Source organism: Hydra viridissima, unplaced genomic scaffold, assembly GCF_058129835.1.
Source record: "Hydra viridissima isolate aposymbiotic clone 2 unplaced genomic scaffold, HvirCarnegie_v1 scaffold_8, whole genome shotgun sequence".
NCBI lineage: Eukaryota > Metazoa > Cnidaria > Hydrozoa > Anthoathecata > Hydridae > Hydra > Hydra viridissima.
In genome coordinates this window covers 7,123,003-7,149,426 of record NW_028324307.1, presented here as the reverse complement: position 1 = coordinate 7,149,426, position 26,424 = coordinate 7,123,003, and the positions used below count along the sequence as shown (strand labels likewise).

Below are 26,424 nucleotides of genomic sequence, written 5' to 3'. Positions count from 1 at the left end.
CTTTAGCCATGTTATAAGGTTCAAATTTAAATCAAACTCAATCTGCACAGTTGATACCTTTTTATTAGCTTTTCAACATTTGTTATTTGATGATAACTCGATCTTAACAAGTGAAAATGTCAATTAGGTCACATGGTTCACCCGACAAAACTCCAATGTTAACTTCGCCTATCGACATTATATCTCAGTGTCGTTAACAATGTTCGAACATTTTATTAGTGTTGGGGGTGACGCCGGAAATTTACAAAAAACGTTGGATTCTCTCATCTTACAATAAATCACTGTTGTACAAATAGATAATGACAATTATAGAATTGTAACTGAACATCACTGAGAAAGTTGTGCTTATATAACTAAGCCCCAAAACGACCCCAAAACTCCGTACAAAACTAACTTTTAACAACTGGTATTGTTCATTTTAGTGAACTATTTGCCAGAAAAGTTCAAAAGAAATGTCTTAATAGTGTAACCGAATACTCATGAAAACCATACGTGCCTATAATCACCCGATTATCTTCTTATAGCTGTCGCTTGTTCGCTATGTTTATAAAGGAAAGGAGCTCGTGCCAGACCCTTAAATATTTCGTTAGTAAGCCGAACGTGCGATGATAATAGTGGTGGTATCCAAGTTCTAAAGAAAGTTTTGAAACGTTACCACCGGTAACGTTTCAAAAACTTTCTTTAGAACTTGGATGACTAACGAAGCTCTTGATTAAATCTAACGAAAGTGTATTTTTTGTAGCTGAAACATATTTCTGCTCAGTTTTTAATTTGTAAAACGTAACAAGTAATCACAATATTTAACGTTATAATCATTTTATACAGTAATAATTACAAATGTTTGAAATTTAATTTACACGCGTGCTAAGTCGGTATGCATGCTCTATCTTGTCACAAGAGGTTCGCTCAAGTTTTGTAAAATAATCACCAAGTTTAGCTTGCAGTTCTTCGTATAGCTAAAACAACACAGTGAATTAAAAAAAAGTAAAAAAAATCACAACGGAGAAAAAATATTAAAAGAAAAAAATTTAAACTCACAAAAAAAGCTTCTTGATTTTCGTAATTGTCTTTCAAAGCAGCGAGAAGTTGATCAAAAGAAGAATAAGGAAGCCATACGGCAGGTGTTGTGGCATGCAATGCAGTCTACAGCAAAGAATGTTTTCCGAATACATTTTTCAGATCTATAGGTCTGTTAATATTATTAGAAATGTGATTCTTTACTATAACTGTAATACTTAAAAATTGTTGAAGCCTATTCGGCTTCTCGAAAATAAACTACCGAGTTTGTAATATTCCCACAATGCATTGTATGCTAGCCATGCTTTCTTTAGTTTTGTTAATCTTATACTTGACTATGTTAGAGTACTTTGTTAAGACTTTGTACTAAACTTCTTGTATTGTAAATATATATTATGTGCTTGCATCTACTCAAGTTGTTTATCTAAATTAGTAACCTAATTTTTATCTGCTTTCGATAAACTAACATTCTATACCAACTATAGTCAACACAGAGGAATTTAATGTGTGTAGTCCAAACGAACCTTTTTTTAAAATCATTCTTACCTGATTATAGATTATGTTACGGCCGCATAAGGTAGCATACACATCCACGTGACTCGCGACCACCGATATTCAACCTATACTAATATAGGTTGAATATCGGTGTTCTACACACCTAGTAATCTTTTAAAAAAGTCTTTAAGGATCTCAATAACTTACGCACATAGGAAAACATATTTCACGATTTATTTCATAGCAGAAAAAAAGTTCAGAAAAAACTTGTACAAGTAAGAAAATCAAATTAAAAAAAAAAACAACCCACATTTAATCCTAAGTGTGTTTTACATTCTCCAAGTACAGCATTTATATATTTTATTGCCAGCTGCACTGCTTCGTTTATCATGTCATAACATAAGTAGAGGTGCAGCAGCTCCGCTGGATTAGCAAACTAAATGACAACATCGAAATCCGTTTGAAACACCAATCATGTCCAAAAGAATAACGGAGAGTGAATAAGTAAAATGGCACAAGATTAAAAATTAAACAGCAAAGTTAAAAAAAAATCGGTACTGAATTAGTGCAACGAAATATTTTCGAACATTTGAAAAATATTTCCTAATAGTGATTCATTTTAAAATAATAATGTACCCCATGGTCTGCGATAGAAATCAGATTTCGTTTGATAACCCAATAAGAAGTTGTCAAACAAATTGGCTTAGCATATGAACTTAAAATCCAGATGAATTCGTTGCTAAGTGGAATAGAACGCTTCTTAAAGTATTGTCACCCTTTATGAAAGATAATTTTCCGCCAAAAAAGCGGCATGATGACGCCCAAAAAACAGAACTGCTTTTCTCAATAACAGACTCTTGGGAGTTGTAATTCTTATTGATGAATTTACTGCTTTAACAAACTTTTGGTGTTTTTCCGGGACACATTTAATAAGACGACCAGTTCTTTCCTTTTCTTTTTATTGGGCGTCATATTCAAGCTTATCTGTATTTTTCAAGCTTATCTTTTTATTGCTTCTCAAAATTATTGCCTCGATTAAAAAATATTATACTTTTTTTTAAAAAAATATATGCAACACTTTTGAATAAAATTCTGGACAGGCTTATATATTTTTTCAAATATCAGGCACTTACATATTTTATTGATGCTATGATATATCGTAAAGCTCCTATGAAATATATTAGACATTTCTATACGAATAGTCTAAGAGTAGCAAAAATATGTTATACTTTGTGCCATTACTTATGTATCACCTGTTACAATATGATTCCATTATTCAATTCAAATTCTTTGAAGAGCAATAGTATTATAATAATGATAAAAGTAATAATACTACAAATAAAGACAAGGAAAAATTGAAAGGTTCTTGTGTCTATGTTGTCAGTTACTTGCAGTGTTCAAATGGAATAATCAAAAATGGTACCTCGTAATCTTTAACTAGCCAAGAAGGAAGATGTGATCCCAAACTAAGCAACTTTGACGTCACAGCTTTTAAATTAGTTGAAGACTTCTGATCAAATCTCTCTAAATATGTTTGCAGCAAAAGAAATGCATGGTGGGAAGCACTAAGATAGAAAGAGCATGCAAAAGATTGCTGAAATATTTATCATTTTAAATACCATAAAATTAATCAAGCAAAAACAAGAAAGCCAAAACTGAAGATAAAGATTTACAGCGAAAAAGAAAACGAAGCCCATCAATAGAGATTACCTGCTCGCATTTACAAGTTGTGAAGTCGAAATTTCATTTAATAACAACCAGTTCCATCGTTCCTCAGTATCGCTGTATTTATTGAGAAAAGCATAATGATTCATTAGACTTAGGTTACAGCTGATAAAACTTTTTAACAATGAACTTTGTAATCAATAGAAAGGAAAATCAGCAATTAAACAAAGCTTTAAAGTTATTAATCAAAACAAACCTTTTAGTGTAGTTGACCAGGCTAGCGCACCTAAAAAAATCAAACTTTTTTTCAAACTCTCCATTAAAGAAACATTTAAATAAATTAATTGAATAATTAAAAAAAAAACAACAATTTATTTAAAAAAATCTATTTACAGTTAAGGAGCTTACTTGGATGCTAGAGTTTCAAATATTCTTTTTAATGGCAAGTTAAAAGCATTTGCAAGAGAAAAGGACATGTCAAACAAACCAGTTTGTGAAAGCAAAATCACTGTTTCTGATGCTGATAACCCAGGACCTAAAATTAAAATATTTTAAGTCCAGAAACAACCCTCTGTTTGAAAGCAAACAAAAACAACTTTTTTTGACGGTGCACTAACCGACAACAATTGACTCATTTTTGCTATGCTGCAGTAGTTTAAGTCTGGCTAAAAGAAGCATATATGACTTTTCCACATCTTGTAATTCAATAATAACTATAGTTGTTGTGTGTTTTTTTATTGCAGTTGATGAGTAATAAATTTCTTCTCCATCTTCACGTCTTTTTGGAGAATGTGAATAATCATTGGAATTCTAAATCAATAAGTTTATAAATAATTATTTTAAATAAATTACTATTAATGCACAGTGACACTCTAAAATATGTTTATGGTCACATTTTCTTAAATAGCTCTGCAACAAATCAAGCTAAACTCTTGAAATTTTCACTAACTATTTGTTATGGTAAGGGATTTAAGTACTTTAATTAATAAGAGATGTTAAATTACAAAAATTTTAGCTTATACAACGGAAAACTCAAAAATCAAAACTATATATCGATGCCAAAGTTTTAGCCAATATTACAATAAACAACAAGTTTAATAATTTTTCAAGCATCTTAAATAATATTGAAAAGCTGTTGCTTATTTGAAGATTTTTTGCTGTGAATTTATTAATGTGTTCCCATAAATGTTTGATAGGATTTAGCTCTGGACTTACTTAATTCCATCAAAAACCAATATCATAAACTTAGAATCATTGCTCCAGAATACTCTTGACCATTGATGTGAATTCCATGATATGCTTACTTTTTCGATTAACTGAAAGCATTACTTTCTTCACAAGATGTCTTCCAAATAAATTTTTCCAAGTACTCATGATGTTCCAGATGTCTTCCAAACATCCATGATGTTCCAGATGTCTTCCAAACATCCATGATGTTCCAGATGTCTTCCAAATAGATTTCCTGCATTCAATTGACATTTTGTAGTTGAAATACTACAGTTAACACCACAATTAGTTTTAAAATCAGCATTTAAGGAGTCAACATTCAATCTTGGATCTGCTTTTGATAAATGAACATGCAATTTGTCTTTCTATTGATCCAGTAGAACAAAAAAAACTTCAAAACTTAATGAATTGTTTGTTTTTTCAGAGCAAATATTTCACTAAAGGTCTTGCCTAGAGTTTAGTGTATTAAATATCTCTTTTTTAACAGCTGATGTCAAAAAAGTTATTGACAAAAAAAAAACAAAAAAAAACCCCAGAAAGGGAGCACCAACATACTTTTGAACTTTGAGTTTTGTGTTATGTAAACAAAAGCTTTTGTAACTTAATATCTCACATCAATTAAATTAGTTAAATTTTTTTACTAATAGCGTAACAATTGGGGAAAATTTCAAGAACTTAGCTTGATTTGTTGCAGAGTTATTCAAGAAAACATGGTTACCAACATAACTTTGAGTGCTACTGTAGATTAAGAGTTTTTTAATTTAAGCAAATCAAAACCAGAGAATAGCAAAGCAAAGAAAAAGTATTTAAATTACCTTAACTACAGTTTTGCTGTTATAGTTTTCCTGTGGTCTTACAATCCAAGCATATTTTGAATCTACTAACTTTAATGCATTTAATGATGCCAATAAGCATTTAGCCTATAATAAGATAGAAGAAATATTTAAACCAAAAAAATAAAGACAGAAAATCTTTAACAAAAATGTTCATTTGATAAAAACCTGTTTTTGCAAAGACTTTAAACCATGCATTTCAGTTGCCAAACGACAAGATTGTTCATACATTGTTGTAGCAGCTAAAAGAATTAAAACAAGAAAAATTATAAATAAATGGAAATTTATAAAAATTTAAAATTTCTGATAACTATGCGTACAAAGTAATCTAAATGTACCTTTTCTATAGTCACTTTTGAGTATATGATAAGAATAAAGAATGTCATAGTATTTATTAACTGTTATGTCTGTAGTACGTGCTCGTGCTTCAATTATGCTGACTACCTACAAAAACTTGAAAATTTAAAATCATAAAAGTGCTACACAAAAACCAAAATTAACAATGAAAATTAAACTTCATACCTCATCTTCAAGATTTACATAAGGATAAACACATATTTCTTTAAACATTCCTTGTTCACACAATGTCACAATAAAATGGCGCAAGCAATCATGGCGCCTAATAGTATGATAACAGGATACATTTTTATGATTACAAAACAACAAATTATAAAACTAAAAAGAAAAAAGACAACAAAGTTACCTTGTCTTATCTGGGTTGTGTATAATAGCAGCATAAGCTTCACTGTAATGGCCTAGCAGTAAGTGATGCTTGAAAACAACTGACCATAGAACTGGCTTTTAGTTTTTAAAAAATATTCAAATAGAAAAAAATAATAAATGAACTGCATAAAAAAAAAAACCTAAAAAAAGATGAAAGCAACACACTTTATTGCAAAACACTACAACTTGTCAACCTTATTTTTACTTTTATCACTAGCCATAGCAATGGCAGATGATGCAGCTGAGATCACCATGAGGGGATAATTCCACTGTTCAAAGAGTCGCATTACCTAAAGGAAAAGAGAACCTATGCCTTTACTAAATTACATTTTAAAAAAATGTCGGCATTAAAAAAAATCACCCTAACATTTGGATTCTTTATGCTCTCCTATGTTGATGAGAAAAGTCATTTAAAAACAATTTAAATAACCATAAACTAGTCACCTTTACAAAATACTGAACTAACAGTTCTTGTTCCCCATCATCTTCACAAAGGTTTAAGAGTAGAGGTTCCTTAAGAGCTGAAATTGAGAAAATAAAATAATTTTTTTTATCATTCAAAACTTTGAAAGTTGATAAAACTTTCATTAATAATCTTATAACTTTGATAACAAAATTAAAACTAAACTCACTGATTCCTCTCACTGCACTAACAAAGTACTTCAGAGCTTTTGCAGGTTCATCCATTCCTAAGTAAGATTGTCCTAACAAGAAGTCTTTTGTCCCGCGACCAGCCACACACCAAGTATCTGCAAAATGTAAATACTCACCTAACATGCTATACTGACAGTGAGCTGCTAAGTATTCTGGGAAATCTGAGCATTTTTCATTTATCATCCAGCTTATAAATGAAAGTTAAGGACAAAAAAAATCTTTTTAAAAGTAAAAATTAATTGAAATTAAATATAAATTCTTACTAAATCCAGATCATGTATCAATACTAAATTTATCTTAAATATGATAATTATTATTGTTGTTGTTGTTGTTGTTGTCCTCCTCCTCCTCCTCCTCCTCCTCCTCCTCCTCCTCCTCCTCCTCCTCCTCCTCCTCCTCCTCCTCCTCCTCCTCCTCCTCCTCCTCCTCCTCCTCATCATCATCATCATCAAAAATATTTTTAGTTTCACTTTTCATTTTTTAATACAACTTAGGTCATTACCTATCAGCATTGAGTCAGAAATTATGAAAACTAAGACATTTATGCATTACATTTATCTAAAAATCTCCTCTTTTATACAATACACATTTACTGCACCACTTCTAAATGGTCATCCTGTAAGGGACTTCTGAAAAACCAATATTTCAGAAAACAAGGTTGCTAAGAGGGTTTAGATAAATCAAGAATAACAGCCTTAAGAAAAGACTTTTAAACAATAAAGGGTTAACATATCAAATATAGGATATATAGTGCAAGTATAACATTTCGAATAACAGTCTCAAACATATCTGCCTTAATAAACTAATTTTTTTTTAATGTCTTGCATTGAACTGCAAAAAAATAATTATAACATCATTAGTTTATACAATGTTTTCAAAAAATACACAAGATTTATTTATCAAATCAAGATATCATAAAAAGTAAAGTAACTGAAGGGAAATTATTTTTAAAATTAGAATAAATGCTTTTAATTAAACTCACATATTGCAATATCAAAACAAATAACTGTATTTCAAACTTTTATTGATCAAGATATTTTATGTCCTTCTATTAATGCTTTGATTGAATAAGCCTCATCTTGTCAGAACTGACATCAATCAATCAACATGTCATACCACCTTTAAGTAGAACTGCTAATTGGCTTATATATATGTTGCACTAACCTACTCCATTAAAGCTGAAACAAGCTCATACTAATGCTACCACTACCTAGCTATGTTAGAACAACTAAAGATTGGCATATTTTCAAATTTCAATTTTATTACCAGAACCTTTTTTCCTAATTACTTATTTGAAATCCCTTTTTTCACAAAAATATTTCTGCCATAATCTTTTGAACCTCAGTAAGTCAGCAGCAATTTTCTGACAGCCGCACAAACACCAATTTTTTAAATATATTTTAGCCATCACAGTTTACAATAACATTTGCTTTATCTTGATAAAAGATAACACTATTTTTGTATTCTGTGAAAGAAGACAATAGCATATTTAACTATTTTTAACAAGTTAGATTTTAAAATGCAAAAAGATACACATTCCTCATTGCTAGTGTAACAAAAAAAGAAAGTATCTCTGAAGTTTGATATTTAGATGCACCATCTACACTATTAAGGGAATAAATTACTTTCATTACACCAACATCCCGCATATAGCTTGATAGGAGTGACATTGGCTGATCTGTGAAGCTAGCTAATTTGAGAAAGAAGAATTGAAATTAGTTAAAACAATTATTTATAAAGAAAAAAAAATTAAAAAACTTAACATATGAGAGGCTAACATAGTATGCATACTTGTTTTTCTTGCTGATTTTGATGCAGGACTTTGCTCTGTCAAGTTTAATGCAGCCAAATGAACTAAGTTGGCATCACTGAAATTTTTATAAAAGATGTTGTAGGAAAGAATCATGTAAATATACCTGACCTAAACTTTAAACATATAAGAAGAGATGAAGATGCATAAAATAGTTTATATACACTTTATATGAACTTTGTAATATAAATACATCTTTAAAAGTTTTTAAGTTTCTAAACTGATAAAAATACTGAATAAAAAATTTTAAGAGTTTATTTTTATATATAAGGGTCTGTCAAGAGTCTGGTATTTTTTGAAAGATTCCTACAAAACCAATTGGTACATTTTTTGTTCCAACTTTTGTGTAAACTCTAAATGCACAGTTGCACCTTTTCATTTTTAAAATAAACAACATAACTTACTTCAACTACTTCATAATGTAATAGAAATATAACCAGACTGCTGAATATTACAGATTGGGAACTATAAAAAGCTTACAAACTCTTGTACCTATAAATAATAAAGGCAAAGATTTCTTCTCTTTTCCATCAATGTTTTGAACTTTTTTCTGAATAACTTTTTCTATTTTTTATTAAATAAAAAAAAAATTATTCAGAAAAAAGATTATTATCATTTACTCATTTTTGATGGTCTAAATATGCATATAAATAACAAAAATATCAAACTATGCATATAAATAACAAAAATATCAAACTATGCATATAAATAACAAAAATATCAAACTATGCATATAAATAACAAAAATATCAAACTATGCATATAAATAACAAAAATATCAAACTATGCATATAAATAACAAAAATATCAAACTATGCATATAGCATCTTTAAAAATTTCAATCTTTCAGACACAACTTGTGCAACTTAAATATAATCACAAACTCTTTAAATTTTTTATTCTTTTTTACTTTTATAAATGGAACAGATTTTGGGGTTGGCACTATTAAAAATGATGGCTTCAGTTTTTAGGCACCACCATAATAAATGTATATATTATATTACTCATCCTTTACACACTTTTTAGGGTGGTGTTTATTACATAAAGCATAATAAATTTTATTAAGCTCACACTGTTGAAGAATCGATTGGTTGAAAAGAAGCATCAGCAGACCAATGAATAGCATGGTATGACCTCAAAAGTTCATATACTTTGTTGGAAACAGCACTTCCAAAATCTTTTGAGCACGATAAATCCAGATTAATCTTAAGAAATTTCCAAATGTTTTAATGCATTCTTGGAAATGAAATAAATTAAAATTGATATATAACAGAAGACAATCTACTAAAGCAAAAGCTAAAAAAACTTTATACCTTGCTAGAAATCTTATTCATGAGCTTCAAAAGTATAAACAAATCACGACAGAAATGCATGCGTGTAAATGACCATTTTGAGAGTGCTTGAGTTATTATTTCAATACCTTCATGTCCACAAAAGATTTGATCATAAACATTTCTTGATCCTGGACCTAAATATTGGATGAGAGATAGTATGAAATGATGGACAAAATATAACACACACAAATAGTATATTATAGAATACTAAGTATTACTTTGGAAATCTTTTACTAAATTGTAATTTTCTGAGTAAATGTCAAGTGCAGAAAGAATAAGATTAACTGCTTGAGCTGGATATTTTAAATGCTTCAATCTAAAATTGTAAAATTCAAGTAGTTGAAAGTTAAAAAATTGAAACATTCATACAAATAACAATTAAGGATTGCAGTTGGGATTTACAACTGTAAAAAAAGATTTACTATTTATAATAACTAACCTTGCTTCCATACTTAACAAGAAGCCAACTCTTTCAGAATCATCACCAATTAACTGTTCAAATTTACTAAATAAATAAATTAATACAAAGTAAAAAAAGAAACATAAGAAAAACAAATACTTTACTATTTTATATTTTTGATGAGTTTATTTTTGATACTTTTATATTTGACATGTTTTCTCTTTTAAGAACAAGTGATTTTATTCATTACAATGTTGCTTAAAAGACAAATTACAAAAAGATGAGGTTATACTTTACTAATACTATGGTTGCATAAACTTTATAGAGGATAACTAAGATTTGCTTGTTTATTTGTTCTTTTTTGCTTAAAATTTTTTGTTTATTAAAATATGCATCATAAAATGATTGTTTATTTATATAAAACATTTCAAATCAGGTTATAAATTAGCAAACATTTTAAGTAACGCCATTTATAAAGAAAACAACTTTAGCACAGAGAGTAGACCTGCTATTGGTAATAAGAACATCTGCCATGTTTTCTAAAAAAGCTTTTACATCTTCATTACCCTGAAGGTCACTATCAATACCAAAAAGTACATCTTCACTAAACTAAAAAAAATAAATAAATTTGTGATTAGGTGAAGACACCCTCACCCCCAGATTTTTATAATAGAGAAAAAAAGGAATAATAATAATAATAATAATAATAATAATAATAATAATAATAATAATAATAATAATAATAATAATAATAATAATAATAATAATAATAATAATAATAATAATAATAGTAATAATAATAATAATATTAATAATAATAATAATAATAATAATAATAATAATAATAATAATAATAATAATAATAATAATAATATTAATAATAATAATAATAACAATAATAATAATAATAATAATAACAATAATAATAATAATAATAATAATAATAATAATAATAATAATAATAATAATAATAATAATAATAATAATAATAATAATAATAATAATAATAATAATAATAATAATAATAATAATAGTAATAATAATAATAATAATAATAATAATAAAAATAATAATAGTAATAATAATAATAATAACAACAACAACAAAAACAACAACAATAATGATAACAACAATAATAACAACAACAGCAACAATAATAAACATGATGATGATGATGATGATGATGAACATATTTATTTACGGTAACGCAACCTAAAAGGTTCGTTAATGCTGCCAATTTTGGTTTTGCAACTCCAAAATTTGGAAAGGTAACCTCACAATTCGGTAATGCAACACCCCACTTTTATTTTTTCCCGAAAAATATCGAAATTTGGTATGGTAACTTATAAACTGCACTCATTTTTAACCGCCATTGCTATTAACGGTATAGCGAAAAAATTCGCTTGTGAAAATCTATGAAATTTTAAATCCTTAAGAAAAGTCTTCTAAAGTTACTTTTATCAATTCTTATGTATTATAAGGCTATTTATTATCAATCACTTTCTTATGATATTGAAAGCAACTAGAGTTTTAAGTTCACTTCAGACGCTGGTTGCTTTCAGTATCATTACCAAGTTTTTTGTAGCTAGCTTGCTATCTCTTTTCATAGATTTTCTTTTTAGAATATGTAGATACTTTTTCATTCAAAGTTATAGAGAATATTAAATAATAAAAAAGTGTTTACTTTGTAAGAAGAATTTAGATATTGAACTTTATTGAGGTACTTTATGGGGGTGTGATGAGTATGTTATCTGTACGGCATGTGCAGGTGGGGAAATTTGATATTTTTACAATTTTCTGATTTTTCATTTTCAGCAAATACATGTTTATAGAAACAATAACGTTCATTGCTTACAATAGATAGTGTTTTTTATTTATACATATTTATTCATTCTTCTAGATTCTTCATGCAGTTTTTCCAACTACAAAAAAGATTAGTTAATTGGCAAAGATATATATATATATATATATATATATATATATATATATATATATATATATATATATATATATATATATATAAAAATATATAAACACACATGTGCATATATATAAACACACATGTGCATATATATAAACAGTGAGTATACATGTAAATCAGTAAGGGTGTTTAATGCTTAATTTAATTTTAGCTTTCCAGAAAATTGCTTACTTGTGTTATTTGCATATTATTGTGTATACACAATTTTTATCTATTAATTTATATCATTTAAAAGGAGTTTGTCAGTTATATTTACTAATTCTCATTAAATGAAATGCTATAAAACTTTAACTTTTTATCTATTTTATAACTTTATAGTTACAAACACAATATGTATAAAGGAGGTGGCCTAAGAAAAAGTAAAGACATTTACTGAAGTACTTTTTAAAGTTTAAATTTTAACTTAAAACTATAACAGTAAATCTTATTATAAAATATTTCATTGAAATTATTACTTATGTTTACATTTAAGTGCTTTTAGATTTTCTTACTAAAATTCATTACTTAAAGGAAACCTTGTTCACCAAGAACTTATGGATTTATTATCTGATGATCAAATTCATGATCTCTATAATGCATTAGCTCTTTCATTCAATTCTGTTAAGGTAAAACCTTTGGATTCTTAAATAAAGTTAATAGTTCTTAAAAATATATTATTATAAAACATTTTTAAAATGACAATTTTAATGTTCTATCTTGCAAATTTTTTTTTTTCTTTCTTCTTTCAGCACAATGATTATGTCTTTAAAGTATTAGTTCCTGAAGCTATTATTTACCTTTTTGCGAAAGTGGAACAAATGTCAAGAAGTAAAGTATGCTTTTTTCTATTTTTATTATTTAGTTGAATTTATTGCATTTCTTGTATTATACTTTATAAATAATATATTTTACTAAAATAATATAGCAATGTATAATTCTTAGCAGTCAATAGTTATTGTATCATATTTGGCTGAAGTATTATTAAGTTCTTACATAACAAAAAAGTAACGATCTAATTTTATATTATTTATTTAGAATTGTGCTGTTCTGATTATTCTATTTCTTTATCCAAGTTTATGTGTTTCTAACAACTGTTTTAACTATTTTGAGAAATGAGTTGTTAAGTAATTTATCCGAGGGTAGTGAAAGTGATCATTCTTCTGGTAATTAAAGAATATAATGATATGAATTCATAAAATATATATGATTTTGCATGTCCAATTAACACAAGATTACTTTCAACTGTATGCATAAATATAATATACCCACATTGCAAATTTTTGTGAGCTATTTATGTTTTAGTTAATTATAAAAAATTATTTTGCTATTTCTTGTATACTAGACATTGACCAATCATTTTCACAATATTTGATGAAACAAGCAAAAAAAGCCGAAATTACAAGTACGCCTCACTCATTACCAATGTTCTATTCTGGCAGTAAATTGGTACATTAAGAAATTTTTTTATATATTACAATAAAGAACTTATTATGGTTATTGCTTAATATTTTTATACGAAAACTAGTTATAAGTACTAAACTTAATATTGATATATATTTTAGAAACATTTTTTTTCATGGCTAGTTGTAAGAATATTACATTAAAAAAATATTATATCAAATTATACATTCATAAAAAAACAAAAACAGAAACTATATATATAAATTGTTTTTGAAAATAATTGTATGTTGAGGTGTTTCCAAAAAGATATACAGAATTTCTCTAAAAGTTTATAAATATTTGTCTTGTTGGTGAAGGTCCTACCAATTTTTTCATAAATAATATTATTTAAATAAATATTACTTATTAGTAAATTATAAATAAAGTTTAAATTCTGTTTCTAAATTTCCTTTTATTAATCTCTAGATTTTGGTGTAACCAATGAAAAGGTAGATTTTATAAAAAAGATTTTTGATTTGATTTTTAAATGCTTATATTTGAGAATGATTTTAAATTGTTTATTTTATATCATTTAGCAACTGTCACAAAATGATATCCCTGAATTTATCAATTTATGTGTAGAGGATGAGTACAATGTAAACAATTTAAAATATTTTTCAAATAAAATTCAATTTTTTTTGTGTGTGATTTTTTGTCAAAACTGGCTCAATCAGTTTGACTAGATATTTACATTTATAAAAATCTCTAAATGTTTATAAATGTTTATTACATATTTATTATTAGTATGTATGTATGTTTATGTGTTAAGATATTTTTTAGTTTCAAGATTTATTAGCTTTTGTCATCAATTTATGTGGAATATCTACACAAGATAGTTCACAGAAGTTGATAACTGATATTTAATTTTAATTGTGTTTAGTGATTTTAATAAAGTGTAATAGATGATTGTCTTATAATTTACTTTGCAAATGACAAATATGCATATTTACTATTATTCCTATTTATAGGAAAACATAATCAAATGTCTACTTGATGACTTTTTGGTAGAGGTGTGCTCTAAAAGTATAATTATGTATCATAAATTATGTCTTTATTTTTTTTCTATAAATCCTGATTGTTATTTAAAACATTTTTCAGCTTTGCCTACTTTTGTTTATTATATGTTTTTGTTACAAGGCATGTTTAACTGATAGTCTTCATTTTAGCATTGAAAGATAACAGAAGAATATATCGTTCGTACAATTAATAAAGAGAAAATGGCTAAAGAAGTGCTAAGTGACTTTACAATAACACAAATAGTTGTAAAAGTTCGATATGAAAAAACAAGAAGCAGAATAAAGAAATAGAAAGAGTGAAATCCAATCTGTGACAAATATAAACTATAAAGATGTCAATTTGTAACAATTATATAGTAGATATAAAAAAGTATGGTTTCGATAAAAAGTATTTTTTGATATATTTCTAAATGCGTAGGTTAGATTTCAAATTCGATTGTGGTTCCATAAATCAGGTCATATATAAACTGCACCCGTCTCCAAAACAATGTGCTCGATGATTTAGCTAAGCAATCAATCACCCACGTAAACCTTATTTTAAAAATTTGAAAGTCTATTAAAGCTTTCATGAATAGTTGAAATATATACTCAGAAATCGCGCATGACGCTCCTATAGTGTACCAAAAACCAAAAACTTCAAAATAATTTTTTTTATCGTTAAAAAAGCAAACATTTAGCATAAAGTCTTTTCCTAAGAAAGGGATCGCCACAATACGACCTGCGGGCAGAACCGCATTGCAATATTAATTCGTTTCATGGACCCTTGTGGTAAAAACGCTATCCTAAGAGACTATGAGATACAGAAAATTCGTCTTTGTAAATGAACAGAATGAACATTGCAACAACTCCCTGACACTTTAAATATTCCATGTAAATGTACGCCTTTAATGTTAGTGCGTTAAGAAAATTTGTCCTTAATTTAAACCAAGCATGTCAAACTGGCGGCTCCTTATATAGCTTTTATAGTTAAAAAATAAGTCTAATAAAACTAACAAGCGATTGTATTACAATCTTTTGTAAAAATTATAAAAATTAATTAGTATTCAGTGTGAGGCCCTCTATACTAGTATTATTTTTAACTACCCCCTACACCGAAATGGCTTTGACATGCCTGATTTAAACCTAAACAGTTACGGAAGTTAGTTTAATATCGGAGTTCTCATGGCATTTTATCCTACAAATCAGTTAGGTTGAAAATCTAATCCGTTTCTGGAGCTCGATTTAATTTTAGCTTCAAATCAATACAAAGTATATTTGAATTAACAGAGTCATTTTTATTCTTTTCTCGGTATTGCAACGGCTCTAAAATCGGTAACGCCACAAAGTCAACAAACATGGTCACAAAAACTTTTAAAAATCATTTTTTGATTTGAAGTAAAATATTTTCTTGGATTTCATATAAAACTGAGATCATCACGCTAAAAAGATTTTCTTTGCAATAGCGAAAAAAAAAGTCAATTTTTTATACGAGAAAAGTTCTCAATTCACAAATCTGAAGAAAACTTATCTGCGCGATTTTCTTTAACGAGCTTTTTAAAAAACTATCTAATGATGGTGATGCTGACCAAATTTGACAGAGGGGATAATGATACAATAACAGGTGATGAGACACAAACATAGGAATATTACATATCCGAAAGTGATTTTCAAGATTGCCTTAAAACTTTAACTGGTGATGATTGATTCGGTAATGTTGCTTTGAGTACACAAAAATAGTTAATAAAGAGAAAATATGGTTTTCTAAATTTTGATATCATTTTTTTCGGATGAAATATAGGTCATTTATATATAAAAAAGCCCAATTCGGACTAGACATTTCAGTCCGGCATCAAAAAACGGAAATAACACAAGCTTAAAAAAAAGGTTGCAAAACCGAACGGAGATCTTACTGGTGATGATGATGATGATGATGATGATGATGATGATGATGATGATGATGATGATGATGATAAAAATATTAACAAAAATAATAATAATAAAAAGTAATGATAATAACAACAACAATAACAACAACAAAAATAATATAAATAATTATGATAAAGTAATTAACAAATTGAGCAATGATTGCTTAACTGTTTGTTATAATCCATTATAATTAGCTAAACAAAAAAAATTAAATTTGTTGGCAATTAAAAAAATATAAACATGTATACTTACCTGTTGAGATATAGCCTTCATAGACTCAATAAGAAACAGAATGTCTCTACTAATGATGTTTCCTGCAAATAATATTAAAATTTGACAATAAAGAAATGTTAAATTTTTAACTTTTCTTATTTTAATGAAATAAATCATTTTAAAATCAAATCAAATAGACCTTTAAGTTCTAATTCATGATCTATGAATGACTGAACTCCTTCACAAGTCTCTAAATTGCTTAAATATAAATGATCTGACCAAGTAAGTGGTTGCACATAACCATAGGAATCCTGTAAAAGATGGAATAAAATAATGTTTAATAATCTTGAAACCAGAACAAACAACAGCATAAGAATAATTTGTGAATACTTTAATTTGCAGAAAACTTTTGTATTTTTAAAATAAAGAAGATTTACAAGTTCAGAAAGTGTTATAGAAATGATATCTTTTTCAAAGAAATCCAAAATAAACAAAAAAATATCAACAAGTACATTTGACAAGAGGGCCTTTTTAATACAACTTTACAAGTACCTGATGAACAACTAAACAGCCAATCTCACTAACATGTAATCCAACTGGTTTCAGCCTACCCTTAAAAAAAAATAAAGATAAAGACTTAAAAAATGTTCATGCAAAATTTAATCAAGACAATAATATATCCACATATAATAAAGAGCACTCAACATGTCAAACAGATTTAAAACGTACAAAATTAAGGTTTTAAATACTTGTTTAAATAAGAGATACAGTTTTTCTTAAAGAACAAAAACATTGAAAACATTGACATTTTCTTATCTACAATGTAATTAGTTGTTTTTGTAATGAGATTTTATTTTTTTGTAAATTGTTAGACTCAGCATTGAATTTTTTAACAAAAACACGAAATGATTTAAGATGAACCTGCAAATATTGTTGGACAAAAGAGTAAAAGTTAAACCAACATTCACGTTGTAGCATTTGGTAACCTGAGTCTTGCACACCTGTATTTAGTGCAGTGTTTTCCACCTTAAAAGCAAAACAATTTATTTATTCAACCCTTTAATTGTACCTTCTTATAGCCATTCATGTATTAAAAAACACAGTAATACTTTAGAAAGAGATCCAGAATTGTAAAATGAAATTAAATACTTTATTCTTTGTTAAACAAGAAAAAAACAACTAAACTTTCAAGCATTTCAAGCTTTAAGTATTGGTTGGTTTAACTGAAATGACATCATCCTAAATATTGTAACAAAGAAAATTATTATTATCTTTTTACCTGCATGTCAATAATCTTTAATATGCTTTCTTTTACTTCCAGAAGAGAAGATGATTCATTGGGTATAAACTCAGTGCTTAGTTCATTGGTCTTTACAAAGATCTAATAAAAAAAAAAAAAAAAAGTTTTAAATTGATTTTATTATTATTAGTATAAACAAATTTATCTAAAATAAAGATTTAAGATCAATTAAAGATTTAAGATTAAAGCAAAATGTGCACACCTTCTTAAGCCTTATAAAACGCGCGCAGATCACATTTTTGTGTTGTGAGTGTCCTGCAGAGTAAAAAAAAAAAAAAAAAACTAGCATGTAAGCTTCAAACCAATTTTAAATGGTTGCATATTTGTAATTTTAAATAGCTTGTATACAAACTAATTTTAAATTTAAGATACGTTAGGTAGTATCTTACATTTTTAAAAGTGTTAATCCTTTTTCAAATTCAAGACAGGACAACAAACTTTCATGCCATAAGAAAACATCTCACTTTTTCGCTACACTCAATTTTTTTAAAACTCAGATATATGAGATTTCCAAAGTAACAAACACGTTGAGTCCTTAGAACAGAGTTAATTCAAGAAACACTTTCTAACAAACTTTATAATAATGGGGTTCTAAAAAGTATATTAACCCAAAGCATAAAAACAGTTAATAAAACTAAGTTGCTTCTTAAACTATAATAAATGAAATAACATTTAATAATGCATAATTACTCTAAATACTACTTTCATCATACAACACGCTTTTTGCAGTCTTTCATCATACAACACGCTTTTTTTAGTTTCCCCTAATTTTCCAGGGAAGTAATTTAGGAAAATTAAATTTGAATTCTGATTCTCTTCTAGTTTATTATTATATAACTTTCCACAGCTACACATAAATTGTTTTAACATATATCATATTATGGAAAATAAATCATTTTGCATGACTCGACCATAATAAACATATATAAACAAATTCAAATTTTGGATAGGTAATAAAAAAATTGTTATTGATAAACTAAATCATTGAACATAAAAGGAACCATTTTTAAAGAATATATACTATATCACTATATCAGTTTTAAAATTCATTTATACTAAAAAAACAGAAACATTCAAATAATATTGATAGTAAAGACATTTAAGGAAAATTTACTTCTGCCTGATTCAAAAAAGAATGAAGCTTACTTGTAAAGCTTTAATTACAGTGTCTTTATCATACAGTTGTGGTGAAAATAACTTCCTCATGAAGACTTCCTAAATGACATACTTAGCTATAACTAAAAAAAAAAGGATCTTGTTTTTGTATGCAAAGATACAAATTTGATGGAAAAAAATCTCACTTTCACATCTTGGAAAACAGGTATAAATATCTCATCTTTATCTGCATGTGCCAAATGCACAGTATGCCAACCACGCTCAAAATCCTTTCCACTAAAGTTCACATATCAAACCAATTAAAACATTAACTTGAACTAAGACTTATTTTCTACATATACACAGACAGATAATCTTACCCCTCAATAGGTGCATAGGAAAGTACTGATTCTCCATCAGAGCTATTCCACAGAGACCAGATATGATCTTGTGTTATACATATATCTTGAAGATTATTCTAATTAAAATTTAGAAAAATTGAAAAATTTAACTTCAAAGTAAAAAATATAATAAATTATTCCCCAACAAAAAAAACTTTAGTTGCTGGATTAAGAGCATCTGATATAAAAAATATCCTGGTAGTTAAAAATAATGAAACAAGTAAAAACATGAACATTATTTTGTTAAAATTTAAAGTTTATTTGAATTGTTTAGCAATAATTCACAAATCTATAAAAGTAAATTCAGTTTGCTTTGTAAAATGCAAACTGAAATTTACTTTTTCACAAAATAAAAAGTGATAAAAAATAAATCAGCATCACTGCAACAAAAATGATGTCTTGAAAATTCAAAACAAATTTGTAAATGTATAAGCAAAATTTTAAATTTAAACAATTACCAAATTTTTCTTGCTAACATCATTTTTACTGTTAGATATGTTAAGAAATTAGTTCTAAACCCAGAATAGGTTCTTTGGAAATCTCTGATATGAAATACTATTGCTTTTTATACTATTAATTTTCTCACATGACAGCTTTCTCAAAGATTAGATAATTTTTGTATTTATTTGTCTAGATTTTGTGGTTATTATTCAACTTTTTTTTTGCTAGTGATTTTAAAGATATCACCTGGTTGTATTACAATTTCCTTTTATCTTTTAACAAAGAAAAACATTGATTCTTTGATTCAAGATTATACTCCAGAGCAAATTTTACAGTATAACATATGGAAGTCTTCCATAAAGTTGGGACAATAGTATTGCACACCACTTAAACTAAGACCTATTCACTAAAGCAAAGATTTTTTTAAATGCCTTTATAAAAAAAAGAAATCCATTTAAAGGATTAAAGTGTTCCTTTTAGATGTCTGAGATTAAGAAAACTTTGATATTAACACCAAAAAATATTCTAACAAAAGTTTTCACTATTTAAAAATATTTATGTAAAAAAATAGAAACGACTCACAAAATTTGAAAGAAAATGAGAGATATGAACAACAACAATTTCTTTCTGCTCTAGAAATACTTCCAAAATGATAAACTGAAAAAAAGTATTCTAATCATTAAAAATACATAATTATGGGTATTTAAACATATTTTAAAATTCCAGAAATTTCTTAAAAGAAGTTTAACTAATTTATAAAATATAAGTTTATCTAATCAATTTAATATAGTTTAATATAATTTAATTTTCATTCCTAAATAACATTTATAGTATATATATGACTGTTCTAAATAACCTGTGAGCTGTATATGAAAGAAAAGTGTGCCACTAATATCAACTGACCACCATCAGTATTTTTTGCTTTTCGTAAACAAAGTGAATCCACTAAAAAATAAATTTAATAATCTAAAAGTTTAAAAACTAAAAATAAAAGTTTTTTTTTCTTTTTCTCCTTTGAGAGACTGAGTTTAATTCTTAGTTTTTCGAGTAAATATATATTTACATAAATACATATTTTAAATGCATGCAATATTACAGTATGATATTTACAAATAGTGTTAAACTCAGTTTAAGACTTTTTCAGATTCTTTAAAACTTAAATCTAAATGAATCTAAAAGAATTTCATAAACCCATGATCTTTTTTTTTTATAAAGAAAAAAAAAACTATTAGTTTTTGAGAATAGCTTACCTGATCCTGGTTGTAAATCAAAATTATCAAGGTTTAGTGAAACCAAATCTGTAGTATGAACACATGCTTTTGTCTAAAAAATTAATGAATTCAGAAGTTCTAATGATTTCTAATAAGCTTCTATAAAAAAAAATAGTTAAAAGAAAAAGTAGTTTGTTAAAATTTATTCACAGATCAGAAAATTCATATCTACCATATTACCAATCACTGTTTTGGATAATAATGATATAAGGATAACAAAATGGTTAACTTTATCAGTTATGACAACTAAGTTAGAAAGAAAATGTTTTACACATTGAGTTTTATGAGAAAACTTTTTTTAAAAAATTGGGCCACTTTTAGATTGTGGAATTAATCATTTAAAATTCTATCATCTTGTCTAACCACTTAGGAATAACCAAGAAACATTTAGCAAGTTAGCAAGATGTGAGCAGAAGATGTGGAATTCAAAGCCGCTTTGACTACTATTTAAAAATTATGAATAGTTAATGTTCAAACTGAGAAAAATGTCCAATACTTCAACAAACACTCTTAAAAAGTTGAGAATAACCTACAATATTTGTTTGAGTTGTTAAAATAAACTTTGACTGATAAATAATTCAGGAAAAAAAAAGTGAACTAACATTTGAAACACCCACCTTTGAGCAGATAATACCCATGTTAATGACCTGTTGTAATAATTACAACTTTGATGCATGTTTAATTATTTATTGAATCAATATTAAACAATACATAACTGCCAAGTTTTAACAAGAAATTAATTTTAACAATTTTTATGTGAAATTTCTGGTTAAAATTAAAGTTCCACCCAGTTTTAATTTATACAAATCATTTTAATTTTATACAAACCACTTTTTAAAAAAAATCTCCTTTAAGTTACCATTATGAACAGTGTTGAATAATTAAACAGAAACTACTAAATTACTGCTACTACTCTACTTTCTTACTTCTTATAAAAAATTTAGGGAAAAAAATTTACTTACAGCAATGCTCCAGACACGTATTTTAAGGTCTCGACACAATGCAAATGCAAACAAATTTGAACCATCAAAACCATGCATTACTAATGATTCCACTGCAGAGTAAGATGAAGATTCACCTCTGAAAGAAATCAACACTAGAACTGATTTGTGAATAACTCTTTACTAATTAATTTATAAAAAATATAGGCAAAGATTTGTAGAAAAAAAAAAATTTTGTGATATAGTTTCTAATGTTTTCTTCAATCAAAAAGAGAGCTCTCACCTCACGAATGATGGAACTAAACCATTCCACAAGCGTTGTACAATACTTGCTTCTTTCATCTCAAACTGTAATGAATCTACAAAAAAACAGAATCATTTAATAACTTGTCCTTAAATCTTGATACATTAAATACACCAGTATATATATAAAGGTGAGAGAATAAAATAAAGAATGTATTGAGAAACAATATATACAGCTACATCAAATAGCTATATTAACAAATTGGAGTGGGGTTGGGAGGATCTGTAATCTGTGACAACATACATGTATAAAATTTCTAGCATATTAAAATTAACTAGCATATTAAAACTCATAACAATTTTAAAATTACCTAGTATATTAAAACTCATTTTAAATGTTGCTAAAATAAAATATAAGATATTTTTTTTGTAAATTTCTAAATTTCTACATTTATCAACATTGAATACAAAGCAAACAAGAACTTATCCTATGGTTTTGCTTGAATAAAAACAAGAAAAGGAAATCTAAAGAGATGGTTTTGGGCTGAAAAAATAGACGAACTTCATTAAAAGTTGAATTGAAGAGGTTTTTAAACTCATTAGTAAGGACTTTTATTATTATTAATAAAATAGGTTCTTTTGCTAATGAAGACCTAGAAATTAGTAACAAAAGGTCTCATGGTAAGAGTTTGGTTCAGAAGTTCTGCAGAGTTAGTGAAGTATTTAAAAAGTCGGCTTTTACATGGGTGTAATTAGGTTTCTTCAGGACCTTATTTACCTTAGTGGGTCATATGGGTTGTGTTCTTTGCCATGTACAAATGATGCCTAAACTGGTTAAAACTAAAATTTGAAGTTGCAGTGGAGACACTCTATTTCAAAGATACTGAAGCTTAATTTGAATAAAATGTATGGTAATAAAATATTTCAATTCTAAAGTATTAAGTATTGAGAATATAAATCTAATGCAAAGTCAAAATATTAAATCATCCTTAACGTTTTTTAGGGCAGTTTTTGTCACACAAACTTGAAGAGCCAGAGTTGTTTTTATTTTTCTAACAAGCCAAAAGGTTTGGCTGCCATAGTGTGATTCAAGCAATATTTTCTGCATAATAGCATTTAAGTTTATTACAACTCAAAAAGTTAAAGATAATGTGTATAAAAAGCCAGAGGAGCTGAACCAGAGACAATATGTTATTCAATGATTTTCTTGTTTAGAAATTAGCTCCATCTATGGAATAAAAAAAGCATAGGTTTTTCTAACAAATGAACAGTTGTTTTTATTGTTAGTCGATTAAAAAACTTTTTTTAAATTGTAGAGAAAAACTAGTAAAATGGAAGTTATAGAAACAAAATCTATTTTAATTCTAAAATATCTGGTCTGGATTATAGCACAAAAAACTGATTAAAATGAAAAAATTTTAAATTTTAGTAAATGCCCCAATTTAATAGGATACTCTTGCAGGAACAGTTTCTCAATAATCTAGTATACTACTTACTTATATTTACAAACAAAGAAAAATTTATTTACTTTAAAAAGTAAGCACTTCCACAAAAAATGAATATAAAACTTTGAAACTTTTACAAATTTATTTTCTTTTACATGAATTTTATAATTCAATTTTTAAAACTTTTGTTTTTAAATGAATTCTTCTAACCCTCATTTATTATCTTTTATTTCTTGATTATCAATACGATCTTATTCAAAGTGTTGAAAATCAATAATTGTTTTAAGATAAAGTCAAATAAAGTCTATTTTCAACAATCATTATCTCGTGAAGAATTGGGACTTAAGAGCTTGAATTTTTGGTCAAATTCACATGACTGTACAGCTTTTATCATAAGAAAAAATTCTATGATACAGGATTTATATTGATGATAACAGGACAATGATCTCAAATAACTATGAAGGAGATGTTTAGAACAAAGACTTTCCATCTAAAGATTTGTTTAGATATATTGGTAGTTAAGCCTATTTGACGCTTATTTTTTATTCATTGTTAAGTCATTTTAATTTTAATCAATGTTCATCCAATTTTACCAACTCTTTACCATGGTTATAATCAAATTTTTCCCTGGTCTTAAATATTTAGTTGGCAGGGTATAGTATTATGATCAGTACTCTTAATAAAGATGTAAAAAATATTAAAAGTAAACTTTTTAAAAAAGAAAAAATTTGAAACAAGAAAACAATAAGGATATAACCATGATCAACAATAAGCAATGTTCCAAGATCTGTAACCATTCCATAAAAAATATCTCCGTTTGATAAAGTAACAGCATCAAAATACTTGCAGGGATTTTCAAGAGGAATTCTTGTATGTGTAACTTTTTCAGAAACACCATGAAAGACTGAATAAATAGTTGCATTAACACCACTTGGTCCCTTAATAATATTAGAAATTGTTATAAATATAATAACATAAATAATAGAAATAAACCAGGTAAATTTATATTGGTAAAGTTTAATTAACTTTACATTTTAGAAAAAAATATGGAAGCAGGAGTAAATAACACAATGAAAAAAATGTATACAATAATGTAAAATATATAGTAACTAACTTTATCTAAATAAAAAAAATGTACTACATAACAAGATTCACCTACATGTTTATTTTTTATCTCTGGATGCACAAAATGAATTGCATAAAGACAATTGGTAGTTGAAAAATATATAATGATCTTGTCATAAGCTTCATAAAAAATGACATTGGGAAGGATAACTTCATTAGGAATTTTTATTTCAAGTTTGTTAAACAGAATGTCATAGTTCCAACTAATTTCTTCCAAACAAATTTTGTTGTTAAGAATTCGCCTGGTAATGAAAAAAATTGTACAAAAAAGTATAAAAATAGGAGTAAAAAAAAGCAATTTAATTTGAAATATATAACTGCATTTAAATTTACACAAAATCTTTTAAATAAATTGCAATTAATATGAAAACTATTAATTTTGAGGCTGCTGAAAGTTTAAAACAATATTAAAAAACAAACAAAAAACATGATTGAAACAAGTCTGTTTCACTGCTTTGTGCTTTTTCACATTAACAAATTCTGATCTTTTTCCTGAATAATCTAGAGTATGTGCTACTATGTAATTTATGTTTATGCCAACTAATTTTTAGCTTAAGAAAAATCATTTAAAAAAACTAAATTTTTAACTGCATTGACAAAACAAGATTTAACTGCATTGACAAAACAATAATAATACAAATAAACTGAGAGAAAAAGAATAAATTACTTCTACTTCATATTTTAATTCAGCTGTTCATATAACAAGCTTTTTCATTTTCTTTTTTTTTTTTTTCTAAAACTTCAAGAACTTGCAATCCAAAAACATTTCATTATACTTTCAACATAAAGGGTTTCTTCATTTTGATTTTAATTATCAATTTAAGATCAACTTTGCTAATAATACTTCATCTGCACTGAATCATGAAGGTCAACTTCAATCTTGAACATTTTTCACTTCTCTATATCTTGCAATTAGGACTATTTATGCATCCTTCAGAAACACCTAATCTTTATGTTAATTCTCTATTACTTATTTTAAGTCTGTCCTTCAGAGCAATTATTTACCATTTTTTATAATGTGTTCTACTTAATCTTACCGTAGTAATCTGAAAAATTACTCACAAATTAAAAACATACATAAAACTCCTATGTATTTAAGCAGTAACAACTTTGCTTAAATAATAGATTAAAAAATCAACCAAAAAATTGTATATAAGGTCAATATCTGATCGTTTTGGATATGAGAGATTAGATTTGACATGTAAAGTGTTTCCTACTAAATGATTTAGAAAAGTTAATTTTACATACCATAAAATATGGCGGTTTTGGGTTATTTTTGACTTGCCTAAATATTTAAATCCTCCAGCAATATCAGAAAATAATTTATCTGATTTTTTCAACTCTAAAGAGGCTTGCAAATCATTTAATTGAATGCAGCAACATTCACGTGCAAGTGGATTTACAACAATCTCGATCATAGAGCCGGCTGCCATCTTGATTTAAAAATTTAAATGTAATCGCGGTAAAAAC

At 26.7% G+C, this 26,424-nt stretch overlaps 2 protein-coding genes across 2 annotated transcripts; one reads left to right on the top strand and one right to left on the bottom strand.

The window, feature by feature from the left end:
- Positions 1 to 799: 799 nt before the first annotated feature.
- On the bottom strand, positions 800 to 26,424 carry LOC145186751 (nuclear pore complex protein Nup160-like). The gene is made up of 39 exons (XM_090096296.1): positions 26,203 to 26,424; positions 24,989 to 25,196; positions 24,587 to 24,767; positions 22,425 to 22,500; positions 22,163 to 22,280; positions 21,180 to 21,252; positions 20,786 to 20,874; positions 20,512 to 20,586; positions 19,468 to 19,565; positions 19,294 to 19,384; positions 19,139 to 19,207; positions 17,972 to 18,073; positions 17,614 to 17,718; positions 17,245 to 17,304; positions 16,892 to 17,003; positions 16,732 to 16,793; positions 10,664 to 10,767; positions 10,198 to 10,263; positions 9,977 to 10,074; positions 9,738 to 9,892; positions 9,496 to 9,629; positions 8,406 to 8,482; positions 8,148 to 8,304; positions 6,593 to 6,801; positions 6,405 to 6,481; positions 6,155 to 6,250; positions 5,941 to 6,035; positions 5,760 to 5,856; positions 5,576 to 5,681; positions 5,406 to 5,479; positions 5,220 to 5,324; positions 3,795 to 3,987; positions 3,586 to 3,712; positions 3,434 to 3,463; positions 3,223 to 3,294; positions 2,936 to 3,077; positions 1,823 to 1,948; positions 1,039 to 1,143; positions 800 to 956 (listed from the first exon to the last, which is right to left on the bottom strand). The coding sequence occupies exons 1-39, from the start codon at positions 26,385 to 26,387 to the stop codon at positions 849 to 851; spliced, it is 4,257 nt and encodes a 1,418-aa protein (XP_089952422.1). The 5' UTR covers positions 26,388 to 26,424; the 3' UTR covers positions 800 to 848.
- On the top strand, positions 12,456 to 13,046 carry LOC145183726 (uncharacterized). The gene is made up of 3 exons (XM_080059174.2): positions 12,456 to 12,498; positions 12,650 to 12,744; positions 12,868 to 13,046. Exons 1-3 carry the CDS (start codon positions 12,471 to 12,473, stop codon positions 12,982 to 12,984), a joined length of 240 nt encoding a protein of 79 aa, XP_079915300.2. The 5' UTR covers positions 12,456 to 12,470; the 3' UTR covers positions 12,985 to 13,046.

What these genes read in the sequence shown, in the direction of transcription:
- LOC145183726 (XM_080059174.2), top strand. Translation starts at nt 12,471, where the DNA reads ATGTATAAAGGAGGTGGCCTAAGAAAAA. An exon ending in AGGAGGTGGCCTAAGAAAAA is followed by an intron (nt 12,499 to 12,649) that starts GTAAAGACATTT and finishes CATTACTTAAAG; the next exon opens with GAAACCTTGTTCACCAAGAA. An exon ending in TTTCATTCAATTCTGTTAAG is followed by an intron (nt 12,745 to 12,867) that starts GTAAAACCTTTG and finishes TTCTTCTTTCAG; the next exon opens with CACAATGATTATGTCTTTAA.
- LOC145186751 (XM_090096296.1), bottom strand. Translation starts at nt 26,387, where the DNA reads ATGGCAGCCGGCTCTATGATCGAGATTGTTGTAAATCCACTTGCACGT. An exon ending in TCCTATGCACCTATTGAGGG is followed by an intron (nt 19,385 to 19,467) that starts GTAAGATTATCT and finishes TGTGAACTTTAG; the next exon opens with TGGAAAGGATTTTGAGCGTG. An exon ending in GTGATAAAAGTAAAAATAAG is followed by an intron (nt 6,036 to 6,154) that starts GTTGACAAGTTG and finishes AAAAACTAAAAG; the next exon opens with CCAGTTCTATGGTCAGTTGT.